Source organism: Schistocerca cancellata, chromosome 8 (genome assembly GCF_023864275.1).
Source record: "Schistocerca cancellata isolate TAMUIC-IGC-003103 chromosome 8, iqSchCanc2.1, whole genome shotgun sequence".
NCBI lineage: Eukaryota > Metazoa > Arthropoda > Insecta > Orthoptera > Acrididae > Schistocerca > Schistocerca cancellata.
In genome coordinates this window covers 119,106,627-119,123,409 of record NC_064633.1, presented here as the reverse complement: position 1 = coordinate 119,123,409, position 16,783 = coordinate 119,106,627, and the positions used below count along the sequence as shown (strand labels likewise).

The following is a 16,783-nucleotide window of genomic DNA, read 5'->3' as shown; positions in this document are numbered from 1 at the left end:
CCACGTTTCTTTCAGACTCCGCACACACCTATTCCCACTTGGACCTATCCTTCTGCACTGCCCAGCTTGCTCAAGGGGTCTGTTCTCTCTGACACATACTCGAGCGACCATTTCCCGTGTGCTATCCGTTTGCTCACTCCTACTCTACCTCCTTGCATACCCAAATGGCAGCTTACTAAGGCCAACAGGAGATTTTACTCCTCCCTCGCGATCTTCGACGAACAACATTTCCCCAGTTGTGATGCCCAGGTGTAATATCTTACATACGTTATCCTCACCGCCGCAGAGCGTTCCATTCCTATCACTTCTTCTGTAACACGCCTTTTCACGTGCTCTAGGCGTTAATAACCGTCATCCTACTACGGCAAACAGCATTCATTACAAACATGCGTACGCAATGTCGTGGCGTTCTTCGGGATAGCATAAAAGCTGGATTTCATTCACTTGTCCTCTTAGCAGTTCACTCCCTCTTCCGCCGTGTGGGCCAACCTCCGGCGGCTCTCTGGGACCAAGATCCAGTCCCCAATTTCAGGCCGGGCAGTAGAGGACGATGTCGTTGTTGACCCTAATGCTATCACCAACACCTTGAGCCACCATTTTGTGAATATTCGAGCTCCTCCCACTATCACCCTGCCTTCGTCCATTGGATTCTCCGAATCTTGAGTGCTAAAATGCCGCCTTTACTATGAGGGAGCTAGATCATGTTCTCACTTCATCCTGATCCTCCGCCCCAGAGCCAGACGCTGTTCACATTCACATGTTGCAGCACCCTTCTCTTGCGGGCAACCACTTTCTGCTTCATACATACAAACGCATCTGGGCAGAAGGCACGTTTCCCAGACGCTGGCGTGAAGCCACTGTCATACCCATATCTCAGCCGAGTTGGGCAAACGCCTTCCTTCTAACTACCAACCCATGGCAGGTATGGTGGCTCGAGTCCCGCAATTTACTGACCACTGCACAGTGTGGACTTCAAGCGCTCCGTTCTGCAGTTGACCATCTCGTCACTTTGTCCACTCATGTCATGAATTGTATTCTGTGGAAATCACAGACTATAGGCATGTTTTTCGATTTGAACAAAGCCTACGACACTTGCGGGAAGACGGATATCCTCTGTACTCTCTACACATGGGCTTGCGTGACCGCCTGCCCCGTTTCCTTCAGGATTTTTTAAAAGGTCGAGTTTTCAGGGTACGTGTGGATTCTGCCTTGTCGGACGCCTTCATCCCGAAAACAGTGTGCCTCAGGGTTCCGTCCGGAGCGTCGTCCTCTTTGCTGTCACTGTTAACCCTATTCCGCCGGGCATCTCCGGCTCCCTATTCGTAGACGATTTTGCTATCTGATGCAGTTCTCCATGGACTTGAAGGCGTCTTCAGCGATGTCTCGATCATCTTTAGTCTTGGAGCATCGACAGTGGCTTTCGTTTTTCCACTGACAAAGCCGTTTCTAAGAATTTCCGGCGGTGCAATTGATTTCTTCCACCGTCTTTACATCTTGGGCCTGTTGTTCTTCCGTTCGTTGCAACTACGAAATCACTGGGGCTCATGGTCGATAGTAAACTCTCTTGGTCCTTCCACGTGTCTTACCTGGCAACCTGCTGTACGCGGTCCCTCAAATTTCCTACGTGTCCCCAATACTACTTCCTAGGGTGCCGATCTAACCACCCTCTTCCGTTTGTACCACTCATTTGTCGGTTCTAAACTAGACTATGTATCGTCCACATCCTACTGTGCTGTGCTGCCTGTGGTTTGGAACGCTGCCTATACACGAGCAACAATGCTGTGAGCAATACCAAACGCCTGGGCTACACTAGTCAACATGTCATTCTTCTTCCAGTTTGTCGGTGATATTTCCCCGTGTGAAGTCATCCAAATGCTGACTCGGGGTCATCTTGTAATGAAGAACAACACCACACTGCACCATAACTCCTCGCTGACTCACATACGCAGTTTTTTCCGGTTCCTCCGAGTGCCTTGTGTTGTAGGACCAACCTTATTTGGAACAGTAGTCACGCTGATTTCACGTCAATGGATGCACTGCTTTCTGTGCACGACTGAGAGACCTCTGGCAGTATGCTCCACCACATTTATTCATTTCCACAGGGCGTTGATATGCTATGTTAATTTGTCTATCCCTTTCTTAAGTTTCACGAAGGAGCTTAATAAGACAAACAGAGAATTTTATTTGCGTCGTAGATATATTTGGCGTATAATGAGGAACATTTCCATACCAATACATTCATGTGCATATCACAGTTAAGTCATACCGGGATACCTTTGCCATGCGATGTATTGTTTTAACGCCCAGTCAAAAATTTCCTTTAGTAATTGCAGCAGAGAAAAATGTCTCGTGAAGACACACTACTCTTCACAGTTTTGGTATTCGTGGCTATTTTGATATACACTCCTGGAAATGGAAAAAAAGAACACATTGACACCGGTGTGTCAGACCCACCATACTTGCTCCGGACACTGCGAGAGGGCTGTACAAGCAATGATCACACGCACGGCACAGCGGACACACCAGCAACCGCGGTGTTGGCCGTCGAATGGCGCTAGCTGCGCAGCATTTGTGCACCGCCGCCGTCAGTGTCAGCCAGTTTGCCGTGGCATACGGAGCTCCATCGCAGTCTTTAACACTGGTAGCATGCCGCGACAGCGTGGACGTGAACCGTATGTGCAGTTGACGGACTTTGAGCGAGGGCGTATAGTGGGCATGCGGGAGGCCGGGTGGACGTACCGCCGAATTGCTCAACACGTGGGGCGTGAGGTCTCCACAGTGCATCGATGTTGTCGCCAGTGGTCGGCGGAAGGTGCACGTGCCCGTCGACCTGGGACCGGACCGCAGCGAAGCACGGATGCACGCCAAGACCGTAGGATCCTACGCAGTGCCGTAGGGGACCGCACCGCCACTTCCCAGCAAATTAGGGACACTGTTGCTCCTGGGATATCGGCGAGGACCATTCGCAACCGTCTCCATGAAGCTGGGCTACGGTCCCGCACACCGTTAGGCCGTCTTCCGCTCACGCCCCAACATCGTGCAGCCCGCCTCCTGTGGTGTCGCGACAGGCGTGAATGGAGGGACGAATGGAGACGTGTCGTCTTCAGCGATGAGAGTCGCTTCTGCCTTGGTGCCATTGATGGTCGTATGCGTGTTTGGCGCCGTGCAGGTGAGCGCCACAATCAGGACTGCATACGACCGTGGCACACAGGGCCAACACCCGGCATCATGGTGTGAGGAGCGAACTCCTACACTGGCCGTACACCACTGGTGATCGTCGAGGGGACACTGAATAGTGCACGGTACATCCAAACCGTCATCGAACCCATCGTTCTACCATTCCTAGACCGGCAAGGGAACTTGCTGTTCCAACAGGACACTGCACGTCCGCATGTATTCCGTGCCACCCAACGTGCTCTAGAAGGTGTAAGTCAACTACCCTGGCCAGCAAGATCTCCGGATCTGTCCCCCATTGAGCATGTTTGGGACTGGATGAAGCGTCGTCTCACACGGTCTGCACGTCCAGCACGAACGCTGGTCCAACTGAGGCGCCAGGTGGAAATGGCATGGCAAGCCGTTCCACAGGACTACATCCAGCATCTCTACGATCGTCTCCATGAGAGAATAGCAGCCTGCATTGCTGCGAAAGGTGGATATACACTGTACTAGTGCCGACATTGTGCATGCTCTGTTGCCTGTGTCTATGTGCCTGTGGTTCTGTCAGTGTGATCATGTGATGTATCTGACCCCAGGAATGTGTCAATAAAGTTTCCCCTTCCTGGGACAATGAATTCACGGTGTTCTTATTTCAATTTCCAGGAGTGTACATAGTTTGCACCAAAAAAAAATTTCTTAACTTCTCTTATTTTAATACTTCTCTGAGGTCCTTTTACGCTACCATTAATAAAAATAAAACGTGCTTGTCAGGAAGTGGCATTTATAAATATGCTTCGTGCTAGCGAGTACAATGTTATTCATTCTTTTATGACAGATACCACTCCAAATGCTGTCTGCCCACCGATGACGAAAAGGAAACTATAACTCTAATTCCGTCACTGACATAATGTTTTAATAATCACACGAATATATCGGTAAATAAATCATTTCGTCACTTTCCCTAATCGCATTTCGGCACGAATATATCATTACAATTATTGTCAGCATTATTGTTGTTTCCGAAGAAACATGCTTCGTTGTAGCGAAAACATATTTGGTGGATGATAAAAACAGTTGACGAGAGTCGACCGTGAAATGGTCATACTCCTAGCCTGCCACTTTATATGCTTAACATCACAGTACGACATATAGCACCCCCGACTGTGTTGAACAGGCTTGTAAAAACTTGAAACGCGATTTCTCGAAAACGCATGAGAAGCGCGCTGTACTACAGGAGTATTTGCCTAAACTAGGTACTAGAATTTTGAAAAAAAAAAAGCAAAATCGACGATGCGTTGGGTGTACCCTTCGGCGTCCGAACTGCATACCAAACTGAGCACCAAGTGACCTGCGACCTACCACGGTGAGTGAAAAATCGGCGCCAGGACGCAGGAATTGCGTCGCAGAGGTCAGTGTGTGCGTGCGTGTGTGTGTAAGCGTGTGTGTATGTGTGTGTGCGTGCGTGCGTGTGTGGAAGGGGGGGGGGGGGGAGTGCAAGGGAGAGATGTAGGGAGGCCGTGGCACTGGACGCAGTTTAATTACTCACGACTAGTTTCCCTCATAATTGACCTCTGCACTGTACGGGACAGTCGCCTGCTTAATTGAAAGCTGTCGATTTTTAATCTAATCTGTCATGTTCATATCTGTCTGCTCGAGAAGCGTTTAGCAACGTTACAGCTTGTTATCTGATAACTGCTGTTCGACGGTGTGTATCGTGTCGCATTTGTACTGAGCTACCAGTTTTCAAAGTGTTTCTTCGCGATGCATCGGTGTGATTCATTGTGATGAGCTTGAAAACTTCGTTTAAAAGGAACTACCATAAGTGAATGTTCTCGATTATTAAAAGTTTAGTTCATAAATGACAGTCATATTTACTCCCTTTATTAATTTAGTGAAATAAAGTGAAGAATAACCAGCAGGCAATGCAAACGCATTGACGGAAACTTCACCTCACGGAATAAGTTGAGATTACAAAAATGAAAGTAATCAGTGACACCGTCATTAGGGGTCTTGGAGAGGCTCCAAAATTATTTAACAATAACACACAGCTATTGCTGGGCGAGGATCTAAAACTACGTTAATTTTTCCAACTATTTTCGTATGAGAATCCAGTGTTTTTCCGCATACTTTATGATGAAATTTCCTCGGGGCGCCTCGAATCATCGTTTTGTGTTTTCATCCTCGTCATGCTCAAGACAAGATGAAGAGTCGACAAAAATGTCGGAACGGTTTTCATTCACCACCAAGTATTTTTCGAGTACAGCATCACATAATCAAAAAAAAGCTTTTCTGAAGAGTTATACGGAGAAAGCATTTGGCAATGTTGACTGGAATACAGTCTTTGAAATTCTGAACGTAGAAGGTGTAAAATACAGGGAGCGTAATATTTTTTACAGCGTGTACAGAAACCAGACTGGTTTTGTAAGAGTGAAAGAGCACGAAAGGAAAGCACTGGTTTAGAAGGGAGTGAGACGGGGTTGCAGCCTAACCCTGATGTGATTCAGTACGAACATGAAGCAAGTGGTGAAGGAAACGAAAGAAAAATTTGGAGAAGGGATGAAGGTTCGGAGAGAAGAAACTAAAACTTAGAAGTTTGTCGACGATATTATAGTTCTGTCAGAGACGGCGAAGGATTTGGAAGAACAACTGAATGGGTGGACAGTGTCTTCAAAGGAGGACGTAAAAGGAACATCAGCAGAAAGAAGACAGGAGTAATGGAATGTAACCGAATTAAACAAGACGATAGTGAGGTTAGGAAAGGAGACACGAAAAGCAGTAGACGAGTTTCGCTACGTGTGCAGCAAAATAAATGATGATGGATAAAGCAGAGGATCTGCTGGGTGATTATCATTGAAATGAAGCTACTTATGGAGATATGGAGATGCAGGGTGGGATATAATCATCGTATGTCCGTGAAACTTGGTAGATATGCTAATGCTTTAATGCGGAGCCAACTGCCGCTAGAAAATAGTAAGTTCCAGCTTTGGCCACCAGGTGCAAATCTGGCGCCGCACAGCTTTTTGCCGACATCTCCGGTGCCCATATTGAACAAATTGTGGAAACGTTGGTTAGTAATCAAATCAAAATTATGCCTTTCTGACTTGGCTGAAATTTTCTACCGATGTTCCGTTCCTGGTCCATTACATATGGGAGCACATCTATACGCCTTTCTTGCATTCACAGAACAAATTTGCTACTCCGTGGCCAAAATGGGAAACAACTTTTTTTCAGCGTAAATCGGTTTCGCAACAACGCATTAGAATATCTACCAACTTTCGCTCCCCTACTATAATTACAGCCCACACAGTATCTCTGTGAGTAGCTGCACTTTAATTATAGCCACCTGGTACACTGCAAACTTATTACAGCTAGGAAAGCACTTGTGAGAAAGAGGAATTTGTTAACATTTAAAGTTTAATTTAAGTGTTACTTACTCTTTTCTGACGGTGTTAGTATGGAGTGTAAAATTGAAAGAATGTCAAACGTAGACTGTTGGACAATAAGCAGTTCAGACAAGAAGATAATACAAACTTTTGAAATGTGGTGCTAGAGAAGAAACTGAAGACCTGGTGGGTATATCGACTAACTAATGAGGAGGTATAGGATTGAAACAAGGAGAAAAGAAATGTATGGCAAAGTTTGACTAAAAGAAACGATCAGTTGATAGGACACATACTGAGGCATCAAGGATTCGTCAGTTTGATTTTGGAAGCAATTGTGTGTGTATGGATGAGGTGGGGGGGGGGGCGGGGAGGGAGGCTAAAAATTATAGAGGGAGACCGACAGATGAATATAGTAAGGAGGTTCAAACGGATATATGAGTCAATTGCAGTAGTGATTCGGAGATAAAGAGGCTTGCTCAGGATAGGATAGTGTAGAAGGCTGCATGAAACCAGTTTTCGGACTGAAGACCACAACAACGCACAGTATATCTCTGAAATACAATAGGCCTCCTTCACCGTACATAACAAAGTGCAAAAGTTCCATAGTTGTTGGATCAACACAATTATTTCGTTGTTGTTCTCTTACCTTATCTATGTTTCCTTGTGTATTTTACTATGGGTTGCTATAACGTTGTACTCCATTCTCTTCGCTTATTAAATTTAAATGGGCTACATCATTTCGGTTTCCTGGAAACTTCTGCCTCCCTGTGTTTGAAAGGCCGTCTCCTCGTTGTGATTTTTCATTTTCACCCGTTATTCTCTAAAATTTTCACTTGTCGTTTTATCTTGTTTTTGCAGAACTTATATACTTAAAGAGTGTAGCATTATTTTAAATTTTTCTAATCTTAGGGTTTCCCTATTTATTAGTTAGATTCAACGAGCTCAAATCTTACACATTTTTTCTCCTGCAGGTATGTCTTGATTTTGCCTTTTTTTAAAAAAAAAACTACCTTTTTGTTACAGCACTTCGACTGCCGCAATCATATACGCGTCATCCAGCCAATGGGTAACGGAAACCGTCTCTATGTGTGCGGGACCAATGCACACAGTCCGAAGGACTGGGTTATTTACGTGAGTACAGATATATTTCATACTTTACTTTCACAGAGCAATGCATGTAATTTGCCTCGAAAATCTATGACACTACTGGCAATTTAATTTTCGTCTCATCTGGAAGTCTCTCATATTCATACAAAAGCAAAAATTGTGGAGCACACTATGTAGCCTTAATCTTGATTGGTGCTGAGTGTTAATTTTATCACCGCCCAGCGTCGTGAGATCACTGTGATTCTATTATGGTGATAATTTTCTCTTTGGCAATAAGCACCGTAATTCAACATACGTGTGTCTGCGAGTACTACAAAGGAGACCTTCAGTAGTTACTTGTGTTCGATATTAAGGGTACGTTTTCGTTGTATCTGTGAACCAGCTTGGCCTGTAAATAATATTAACGGAACTAATTCCTCTGATTAATTTGTGGTATGGTTCTGGAGGTCACGCCTCCCATCTCAGCAGAGCGCTGCCCTCGTACTGAGTTGAATATAGACCAGTGCCCTACCCCAGGCCGGCCGGTGTGGCCGAGCGGTTCTAGGCGCTTCAGTCTGGAACCGCGCGACCGCTACGGTCGCAGGTTCGAATCCTGCCTCGGGCATGGATGTGTGTGATGTCCTTAGATTAGTTAGGTTTAAGTAGTTCTGAGTTCTAGGGGGCTGATGACCTCAGCAGTTAAGTCCCATAGTGCTCAGAGCCATTTGAACCATTTGAACCAAACCCCAGTTTCTGACCTCCGCTTCCGCAGTCAACATCATATAGTAGGACAATGTTAGTCGAAGTCGCAGTGAACAAGATAGTGGTCTTCACATTGTTGGATTTCAAAGCCATGGTGTATACTCACAACGCTCCAGGAGATACTACAGACACTGCAGCATACTACAGACTGGTCCTGAGCCAGATGATAAAGGATCACATACCAAAAGTAGTGTTATAGGCCCTTTGTAGTTCCTTATCTATATAAACGATTTGGGAGACAATCTGAGCAGCCGTCTTAGGTTGTTTGCAGATGACGCTGTCGTTTATCGTCTAATAAAGTCATCAGAAGATCAAAACAAATTGCAAAACGATTTAGAAAAGATATCTGAATGGTGCGAAAATTGGCAGTTGACAATAAATAACGAAAAGTGTGAGGTCATCCACATCAGTGCTAAAAGGAATCCGTTAAACTTCGGTTACACAATAAGTCAGTCAAACCTAAAGGCTGTAAATTCAACTAAATACGTAGGTATTACAATTACGAACAACTTAAATTGGAAGGAACGCGTAGAAAATGTAGTGGGGAAGGATAACTAAAGAGTGTGTTTTGTTCGCAGGACACTTAGAAAATGTAACAGCTCTATTTAGGAGACTGCCTACACTACGCTTGTCCGTCGTCTTTTAGAATACTGCTGCGTAGTGTGGGATCCTTACCAGGTAGGGTTGACGGAGTACATGGAAAAAGTTCAAAGAAGGGCAGCACATATTGTATTATCGTGAAATATGGGAGAGAGTGTCACTGAAATGACACAGGATTTGGGATGGAAATCATTAAAGCAAAGGCGTATTTCGTAGTGACGGAATCTCCTCACGAAATTCCAGTCACCAGCTCTCTCCTCCGAATGCGAAAATATTTTGTTGACACCGACCTACATAGGAAGAACCGATTACTACGATAAAATAAGGGAAATCAGAGCTCGTACGGAAAGATATAAAGGTGTTCTTTCTTTCCGCGCGCTGTACGAGATTGGACTATTAGAGAAATGTGAAGGTGGTACGATGATCCCTCTGCCAGGCACTTAAATGTGATTTGCAGAGTATCCATGTAGATGTAGATGTAGATGTAGAAAGAAGGGGAAAGGACTTTATGAGAGAAGGGAGTTTCTTCAGTATAATGTCAGGCGTTTCGTAGCCCAAACTGTGAGGAGATTTTTGACCATAAAAGGCATTTCTAGGTTACGCCCCCCAACTTACAGCCCAGAATTGGCACTGTCGGAGTGTTCCATCTTTGTTAATGCGTAAAAGGACGTCCCAGGAAGTGTTTTTTATAATGAAACTGTGGAACTGAAAGCTTTAAAGATGATTTTAAATTCCTTGAAAAAGTGTGCCCGTCACCATTTCTTGCGGAAGTGTCAACGGAGATGACGCAAGTCTCTCATTTGACGGCAAGTATATTGAAAGTAACAAAAATTTGAATTTCTAAACCAATGGAATAAGTTTTTAGAAAATGAGAGTCTTTATTGAACGTACCCAGGACGTATTGATAATAGTATGTGAAGGTACCGGTATAGTTTACGCTTGTTCTTTGTAATGTGAGAAGAGTTTAGGTGTCTATGGCTGTGGACACATTTTAGGTGTATTTAAAGCTCTTGCTAACAAAATTGCAGTTGCCTACATGTGTTACTTTCCTGAAGATGCATCGATCAAGTGCAACCTCTACTCGTTAACGATGGGATTGTTCCCTGTTTCAATTTTTTTCCTCTTTCATTCTACGTTCTCCAAATCACCATCTATTCATTTATTTATTGCCACACGTAAATAATACCATGCTCAAAGCACAGAAATCGAGAGTATTTTATCGTGTCTTGTTAGCTGCCTCTAAGCGTTTCGAGGCGGCACTTGTAAGCTTGAAATGTACGCATCTGCAAATGGTCGTCGCAAACGAGTTTTTCGTGTATAATCAATAGGTATGTCGGACAATGACACCACCGCCATCAAACTGAGCAACTGAACATCATGAATGTGGTGCCCAGGGGACAGCCGCGAAATACGAACATGCCACCCCGATGTGGTGGTAGCAGCAGAAACGCCTATTCGTAATAAAAGCTGATATTTCCGTTGTTACTGCATATCGCAGCACGCGCGGATGAGTATTCCCTACAGCGAGAGTTCCGTGTTTTCAACTGACAGCGCACTGCGGCAGCACGGCCCTGACGATGGGAACCGTCCGCAGAAACATCATGTAAATTACGTTCCGCCTATTATTTAACAGTCTGCAGTAACAACATGCCGTTTACGTATAATGATAGCAAGTTATCAGCTGCTTCTGGCCGTTCATTTGCCCGACACAGTCGACAGCAGAAATTTAGTAATACGAGGTGCATTCAAGTTCCAAGGCCTCCGATTTTTTTTTCTCCTGACTGGAAAGAAATAGAAACAGGCGCATTGTTTTAAAATGAGGCCGTGTTCATTGTCAGTACGTCCCAGAGATGGCAGCACCGTCTGGCAGATGGAATTTTACCGCCAGCGGCGAAAATGAGAACTGTTTTAAATACTTAAAATGGCGACGTTTTCCTTACTTGAACAGCGTGCAATCATTCGTTTTCTGAATTTGCATGGTGTGAAACCAATTGAAATTCATCGACAGTTGAAGGAGACATGTGGTGATGGAGTTATGGATGTGTCGAAAGTGCGTTCGTGGGTGCGACAGTTTAATGAAGGTAGAACATCGTGTGACAACAAACCGAAACAATCTCGGGCTCGCACAAGCCGATCTGACGACATGATCGAGAAAGTGGAGAGAATTGTTTTGGGGGATCGCCGAATGACTGTTAAACAGATCGCCTCCAAAGTTGGCATTTCTGTGGGTTCTGTGCACACAATCCTGCATGACGACCTGAAAATGCGAAAAGTGTCATCCAGGTGGCTGCCACGAATGCTGACGGACGACCACATGGCTGCGCGTGTGGCATGTTGCCAAGCAATGTTGACGCGTAACGACAGCATGAATGGGACTTTCTTTTCGTCGGTTGTGACAATGGATGAGACGTGGATGCCATTTTTCAATCCAGAAACAAAGCGCCAGTCAGCTCAATGGAAGCACACAGATTCACCGCCACCAAAAAAATTTCGGGTAACCACCAGTGCTGAAATAATGATGGTGTCCATGTTCTGGGACAGCGAGGGCGTAATCCTTACCCATTGCGTTCCGAAGGGCACTACGGTAACAGGTGCATCCTACGAAAATGTTTTGAAGAACAAATTCCTTCCTGCACTGCAACAAAAACGTCCGGGAAGGGCTGCGCATGTGCTGTTTCACCAAGACAACGCACCCGCACATCGAGCTAACGTTACGCAACAGTTTCTTTGTGATAACAACTTTGAAGTGATTCCTCATGCTCCCTACTCACCTAACCTGGCTCCTAGTGACTTTTGGCTTTTTCCAACAATAAAAGACACTCTCTGAGGCCGCACATTCACCAGCCGTGCTGCTATTGGTTGGTTCTGAGCACTACGGGACTTAACATCTGTGATCATCAGTCCCGTAGAACTTAGAACTACTTAAACCTAACTAACCTAAGGACATCACACACATCCATACCCGAGGCAGGATTCGAACCTGCCACCGTAGCAGTCTCGCGGTTCCGGACTGAGCACCTAGAACCGCGAGACCACCTTGGCCGGCCGATCTGCTATTGCCTCAGCGATTTTCCAGTGGTCAAAACAGACTCCTATCGTTGTGAAAAATGTGTACGTCTGCAGGGCAATTACGTCGAGAAATAACGCCAGTTTCATCGATTTCGGGTAAGTAGTTAATTAGAAAAAAAATCGGAGGCCTTAGAACTTGAATGCACCTCGTACATACACTTTTTGGCGACAGTTTATAATAAGGTAGCTTGACTATGCTAAAAGTTTTGCTTTCCAGCATTCAGCTTCGGATAGACCGTTGGTGACCGATTTAATATTGTTTTGTTCTCAAAATTTCGAAATATTAACAGTTGGTGTATTGATAGTATCTCTGTAACCCTGGATATATTTTATCAATCCAAAACTATAGAGAGAGAGAGCTAACAAAGAACAATCTTACATTTTCACTTCGTTGTTGTTTGCAAAATTAATTTACTCTGCACTCAAGTTAAAAGACTGCTATATCGGATTTGTGAAGAATTTTGCAGGTTTCTGTTGCTGTGATCTTTGGTTAGAATATTGATTTGACAGCTCCTCATGCTCGTCTGTCAAGCCTTTACATTCTATACAACTACTGCAACCAACAGCCATTGGAATTTGGAATCTGCTTATAGTGTTCAAGCTTCGGTCTACTTTTTCAATTTCTATCCCATCCCCATCGCCCCCTCCCCCCGCCCCCCAAACACACACCTTTCTTTCCATTAAGAAACTGATGATTCCTTGGTACCTCAGAATATGTTGACTCAACCAACCCCTTTTCTTCCCTTAGTTACGTTTTGCCACAAATTTCTTCTCTCCCTAGTTCGATTCAGTATCTCCTCATTAATTAGTCGATACACTCATTTATTTTTCACCATTCTTCTGTAACGTCACATTTAGAAATCTTCTGTTGTCTTTATGTCCACTTTACACGCCCGTTCCGGACTGCACTCCAAATACCCTCAGAAAAATTTCGTTGCATTTAAGTTTTTATTCGACGTTAACACATTTTTTTGATGCTTTTCTGGTTATTGATCTCCTCTCTACACCGACCATAGTCAATTATCATGCTTCTCAAATAGAAAATCTGGTTTATTGAGTTTAGTGTTTCATTTCCTATTTTAATTCCCTCACTGTTGCCTGATTTATTTCGCCTACATTTCATTACACTTGATTTACTTTTGTTGGTGTTTATCTAATAACCTGTTTTCAATACACTATTCCTTCCGCTCAGCTGCATTCCCCAGTCTTTGCCATCTCTGAGAGAATTACGATGTCATCGGCAAACATTAAAGTTTTCATTTCTTGTATCTCAGCTGTAGTTCCCTTTCCAAATTTCACCTATGCTTCATTTACTGCTTCTTCAGTATACTTATGTCAATGATGGGATACAACCGTGAAATACATGTGTTAGCATGCATTCCCATCCTCAGCACCAGTTCGTTTTGGTCATGTCAGCTGTTACTAGAACAAAGGCGGTTACTCTAATTGATCGTTTTATAGCAAACTTCGGTACCCACTGCTTTACTACTCGATATACCTGTTTGGCACATGTACGAAAATAATTTCGAAGTATTTCTATGAATGCAACGAACTATCATTTCAGAAATGGAATTTGGGCTAAACAGTGACTTATTTGATGAACTGGAGATACTTCACAAAAACATATCTGTACGATTAAACATCAGCAGTAATGGTGACAGATAAATTCTAAGAATAATCAAAAAAAAGTTGCAATTATGTGCAGGAAATTCCGAAGGAAGTGTAAATAGAAATAGAGAGGAAGGAAGATTAGGATTTGGCGTGACGCTGAGGTCATCAGGGACAGGGCACGTGCTTCGAATGCCGAAGGGCGGATATTCGAACTGCGCTCCTCCTGGGACCGGTACCTTAAACGCTGCACTCCTTTCTTTTTTCCAATGAAACATCTTTACAAGGTAGGGCTGCACAGCTGTAAAATGTGTAATAAGATACCCTTTGGTTTACGCCACCGGCTGCTGTGAAAACTTTATTACAGTGTGCCACTGGTCTCGATCTGGGTTGACTGTCATCTGTCACTAGTCACAAAGTCGTTTGAGAGTCTTCCTTTCTGATTTATTGAACATAGTTGCCTTCATGCTGGCGTGGACGGACAAACATTTTTATTTATATTGTATGTCAGCAACGCACAGATGCGTCCAGTTACGAAAAGTGCTTGAGTGACACATAAAACCCGATTTTTGCCTATTTAAGTTATTATTAAGGACCGGCCTGAGTGGCCGTGCGGTTCTGGGCGCTACTGTCTGGAGCCGAGCGACCGCTACGGTCGCAGGTTCGAATCTTGCCTCGGGCATGGATGTGTGTGATGTCCTTAGGTTAGTTAGGTTTAATTAGTTCTAAGTTCTAGGCGACTGATGACCTCAGACGTTAAGTCGCATAGTGCTCGGAGCCATTTGAACCATTTTTTTTTTTGGTTATTAAAGCAACATGTTACAACAACTTTTCACCCGTTGCCAGAAGATGGTCTACACAGCTCGACACCGGTAAGACACTGGAATGAAATTGATACGGGAGCTGTTGGTATATATGAATGCGTTTTTCAGTGACTGTTTACGTTTTGGTACTTCATCTTCCCTCTTCTGTCCTACCTTATTCTATCAAAAATCGCCGTCAACGGCATTATCTCATAGCTAAAGAAATTGTCTTCTCAGGAAAATTCATTAACTGTTTCCCAAAATATAATGTTCTTATCAGAAATTTAAAAAAAGAAAAACTGTTTTGGAAAAACGAAATTCCATTTGAAAACAAAACTCTTTCTTGGGAAAAATGTGTCTTGACTAACTGGATTATTTTGTGAAATAATAGACGTCCTTGTAAACAGAGTATCGTTTGGGAAAGTGAAATTTTCTTAAAGCCTTCCTGCAACCTGAAATCTGAAAAATGAGATTGGTCCTGGTTGTTCGCTCGATCCACCGGCAAAGAGTAGTGCTACTAATATCTCCCGTAATACTATTCTGCGTCTCTCTTGAGCTAAATAAAATGATATAATCAACCAATCAAAGTAATTGACTTACATTGTGAGCGTGACAAAGGTTTTACAAAATTGTTGATGAGAATAACCTGACTAAACGTGATTTTTAAGCGGTTCTCTGCACAATTTTAGAGGAACGCAATATTTGTGTATCTTTGCCATAGAAACACAATACACATATGGTTGCAGTACGAATTAAAACAGAACAAAAATTTACAGTAGGGTGCACATGACTTTGCTTCCTGGGCGTAATTGACAGTTGTGGAGAAATTAAGGGCTTCTGTGGCATAAAACACTGGCGCGCCAATGAAATTGGCATACACATGCGTATTCAAATACAGAAATATGTAAACAGGCAGAATACGGCGCTGCGGTCGGCTGTGCCTATATAAGACAACAAGTGTCTGGCGCAGTTGCTACATCGGTTACTGTGCTGAAATGGCAGGTTATCAAGATTTAAGTGAGTTTGAAGGTGGTGCTGTAGTCGGCGCAAGAGCGATGAGACACAGCATCTCCGAGGTAACGATGAAGTGGGTATTTTCCGGTACGACTATTTCACGAGTGTACCGTGAATGTCAGGAAACTGGTAAAACATCAGATCTCCGACATCGCTGCGGCCGGAGAAAGATCCAGCAGGAACGGGTCCAGCGACGATTGAAGAGAATTGTTCAACGTGACAGAACTGCACCCTTGCACAGATTGCTGCAGGTTTGGATGCTGGGCCATCAACAAGTGTCAGCGTGCGAACCATTCAACGAATGGGGCCGAAGGCCCACTAGTGAACCTTTCATGATTGCATAACACAAATCTTTACGCCTCGCCTGAGCCAGTGAACACCGACATTGGTATGTTGATGAGGAAACATGTTGTCTGGTCGGATGTGTCTCATTTAAAATTGCATCGAGTGGATGGACGTGTTTCGGTATGGAGACAACTTCATGAATCTACAGACCCTGCATGTCAGCAGGGTCCTGTTCAAGCTCGTGAAGGCTCTGTAATGGTGTGGGGCGTGTGCAGTTGGAGCGATATGGTACCCCTCATATGTCTAGATACGACTCTGACAGGTGACATGTTCGTAAGCATCCTGTCTGATCACCTGCATCCATTCATGTGCATTGTGCAGTCCGGCGGACTTGGGCAATTCCAGCAGGACAATGCGACACCCCACACGTTCAGAATTGCTATAGAGTGGCTCCAGGAACAACACTTGCACTGACCACCAAATTCCCCTGACATGAACGTTATTGAGCATATCTGGCATGCCTTGGAACGTGCTGTTCAGAAGAGATCACCACTCCCCCGTACTCTTACGGATTTATGGACAGCCCTGCAGGACCCAGGTGTCAGTTAGTTCCAGCACTACTCCAGACATTAGTCATGTCGTGTTGCGGCACTTCTGCGTGCTCGCGAGGGTCCTACACGACATTAGGCACGTGTACCAGTTTCTTAGGTTGTTCAGTGCAGAAATTGCTTCCTGTCCATGTATGTAAGATTCCTCATCATTATCGCCTCCTGATAGAGAATGACATCACATCGCAAAGTCCAAATGAAAAGCACTAGGCAGACTGATGAGAGTATCAACAAACTGTGGAAGGAGGGAAGAGGCAAACTGACAAAGACGGTAAATGTCGGACTCACTTAAATGTAACATCAAGAAGAGTTCCAACAAACAAACTACCGGTATCTGTTGACACAAGAATGATCACGAACTGCCTAACTCTTCTGTTGGGAAAGAATGCCACTGCACAGCTGCTGGAAG

General features: G+C 44.3%; 1 protein-coding gene across 3 annotated transcripts in view; it reads left to right on the top strand.

Annotated features, from left to right (window-relative positions):
* LOC126094458 (semaphorin-2A-like) overlaps nt 1-16,783 on the top strand; it is an 816,626-nt gene that overhangs the window by 615,837 nt on the left and 184,006 nt on the right. For all 3 annotated transcript variants that reach the window (XM_049908840.1, XM_049908839.1, XM_049908838.1), the window contains one exon: nt 7,563-7,670. In XM_049908840.1, the coding sequence (XP_049764797.1) occupies nt 7,563-7,670 (108 nt within the window). The remainder of the gene's footprint in view (nt 1-7,562; nt 7,671-16,783) is intronic.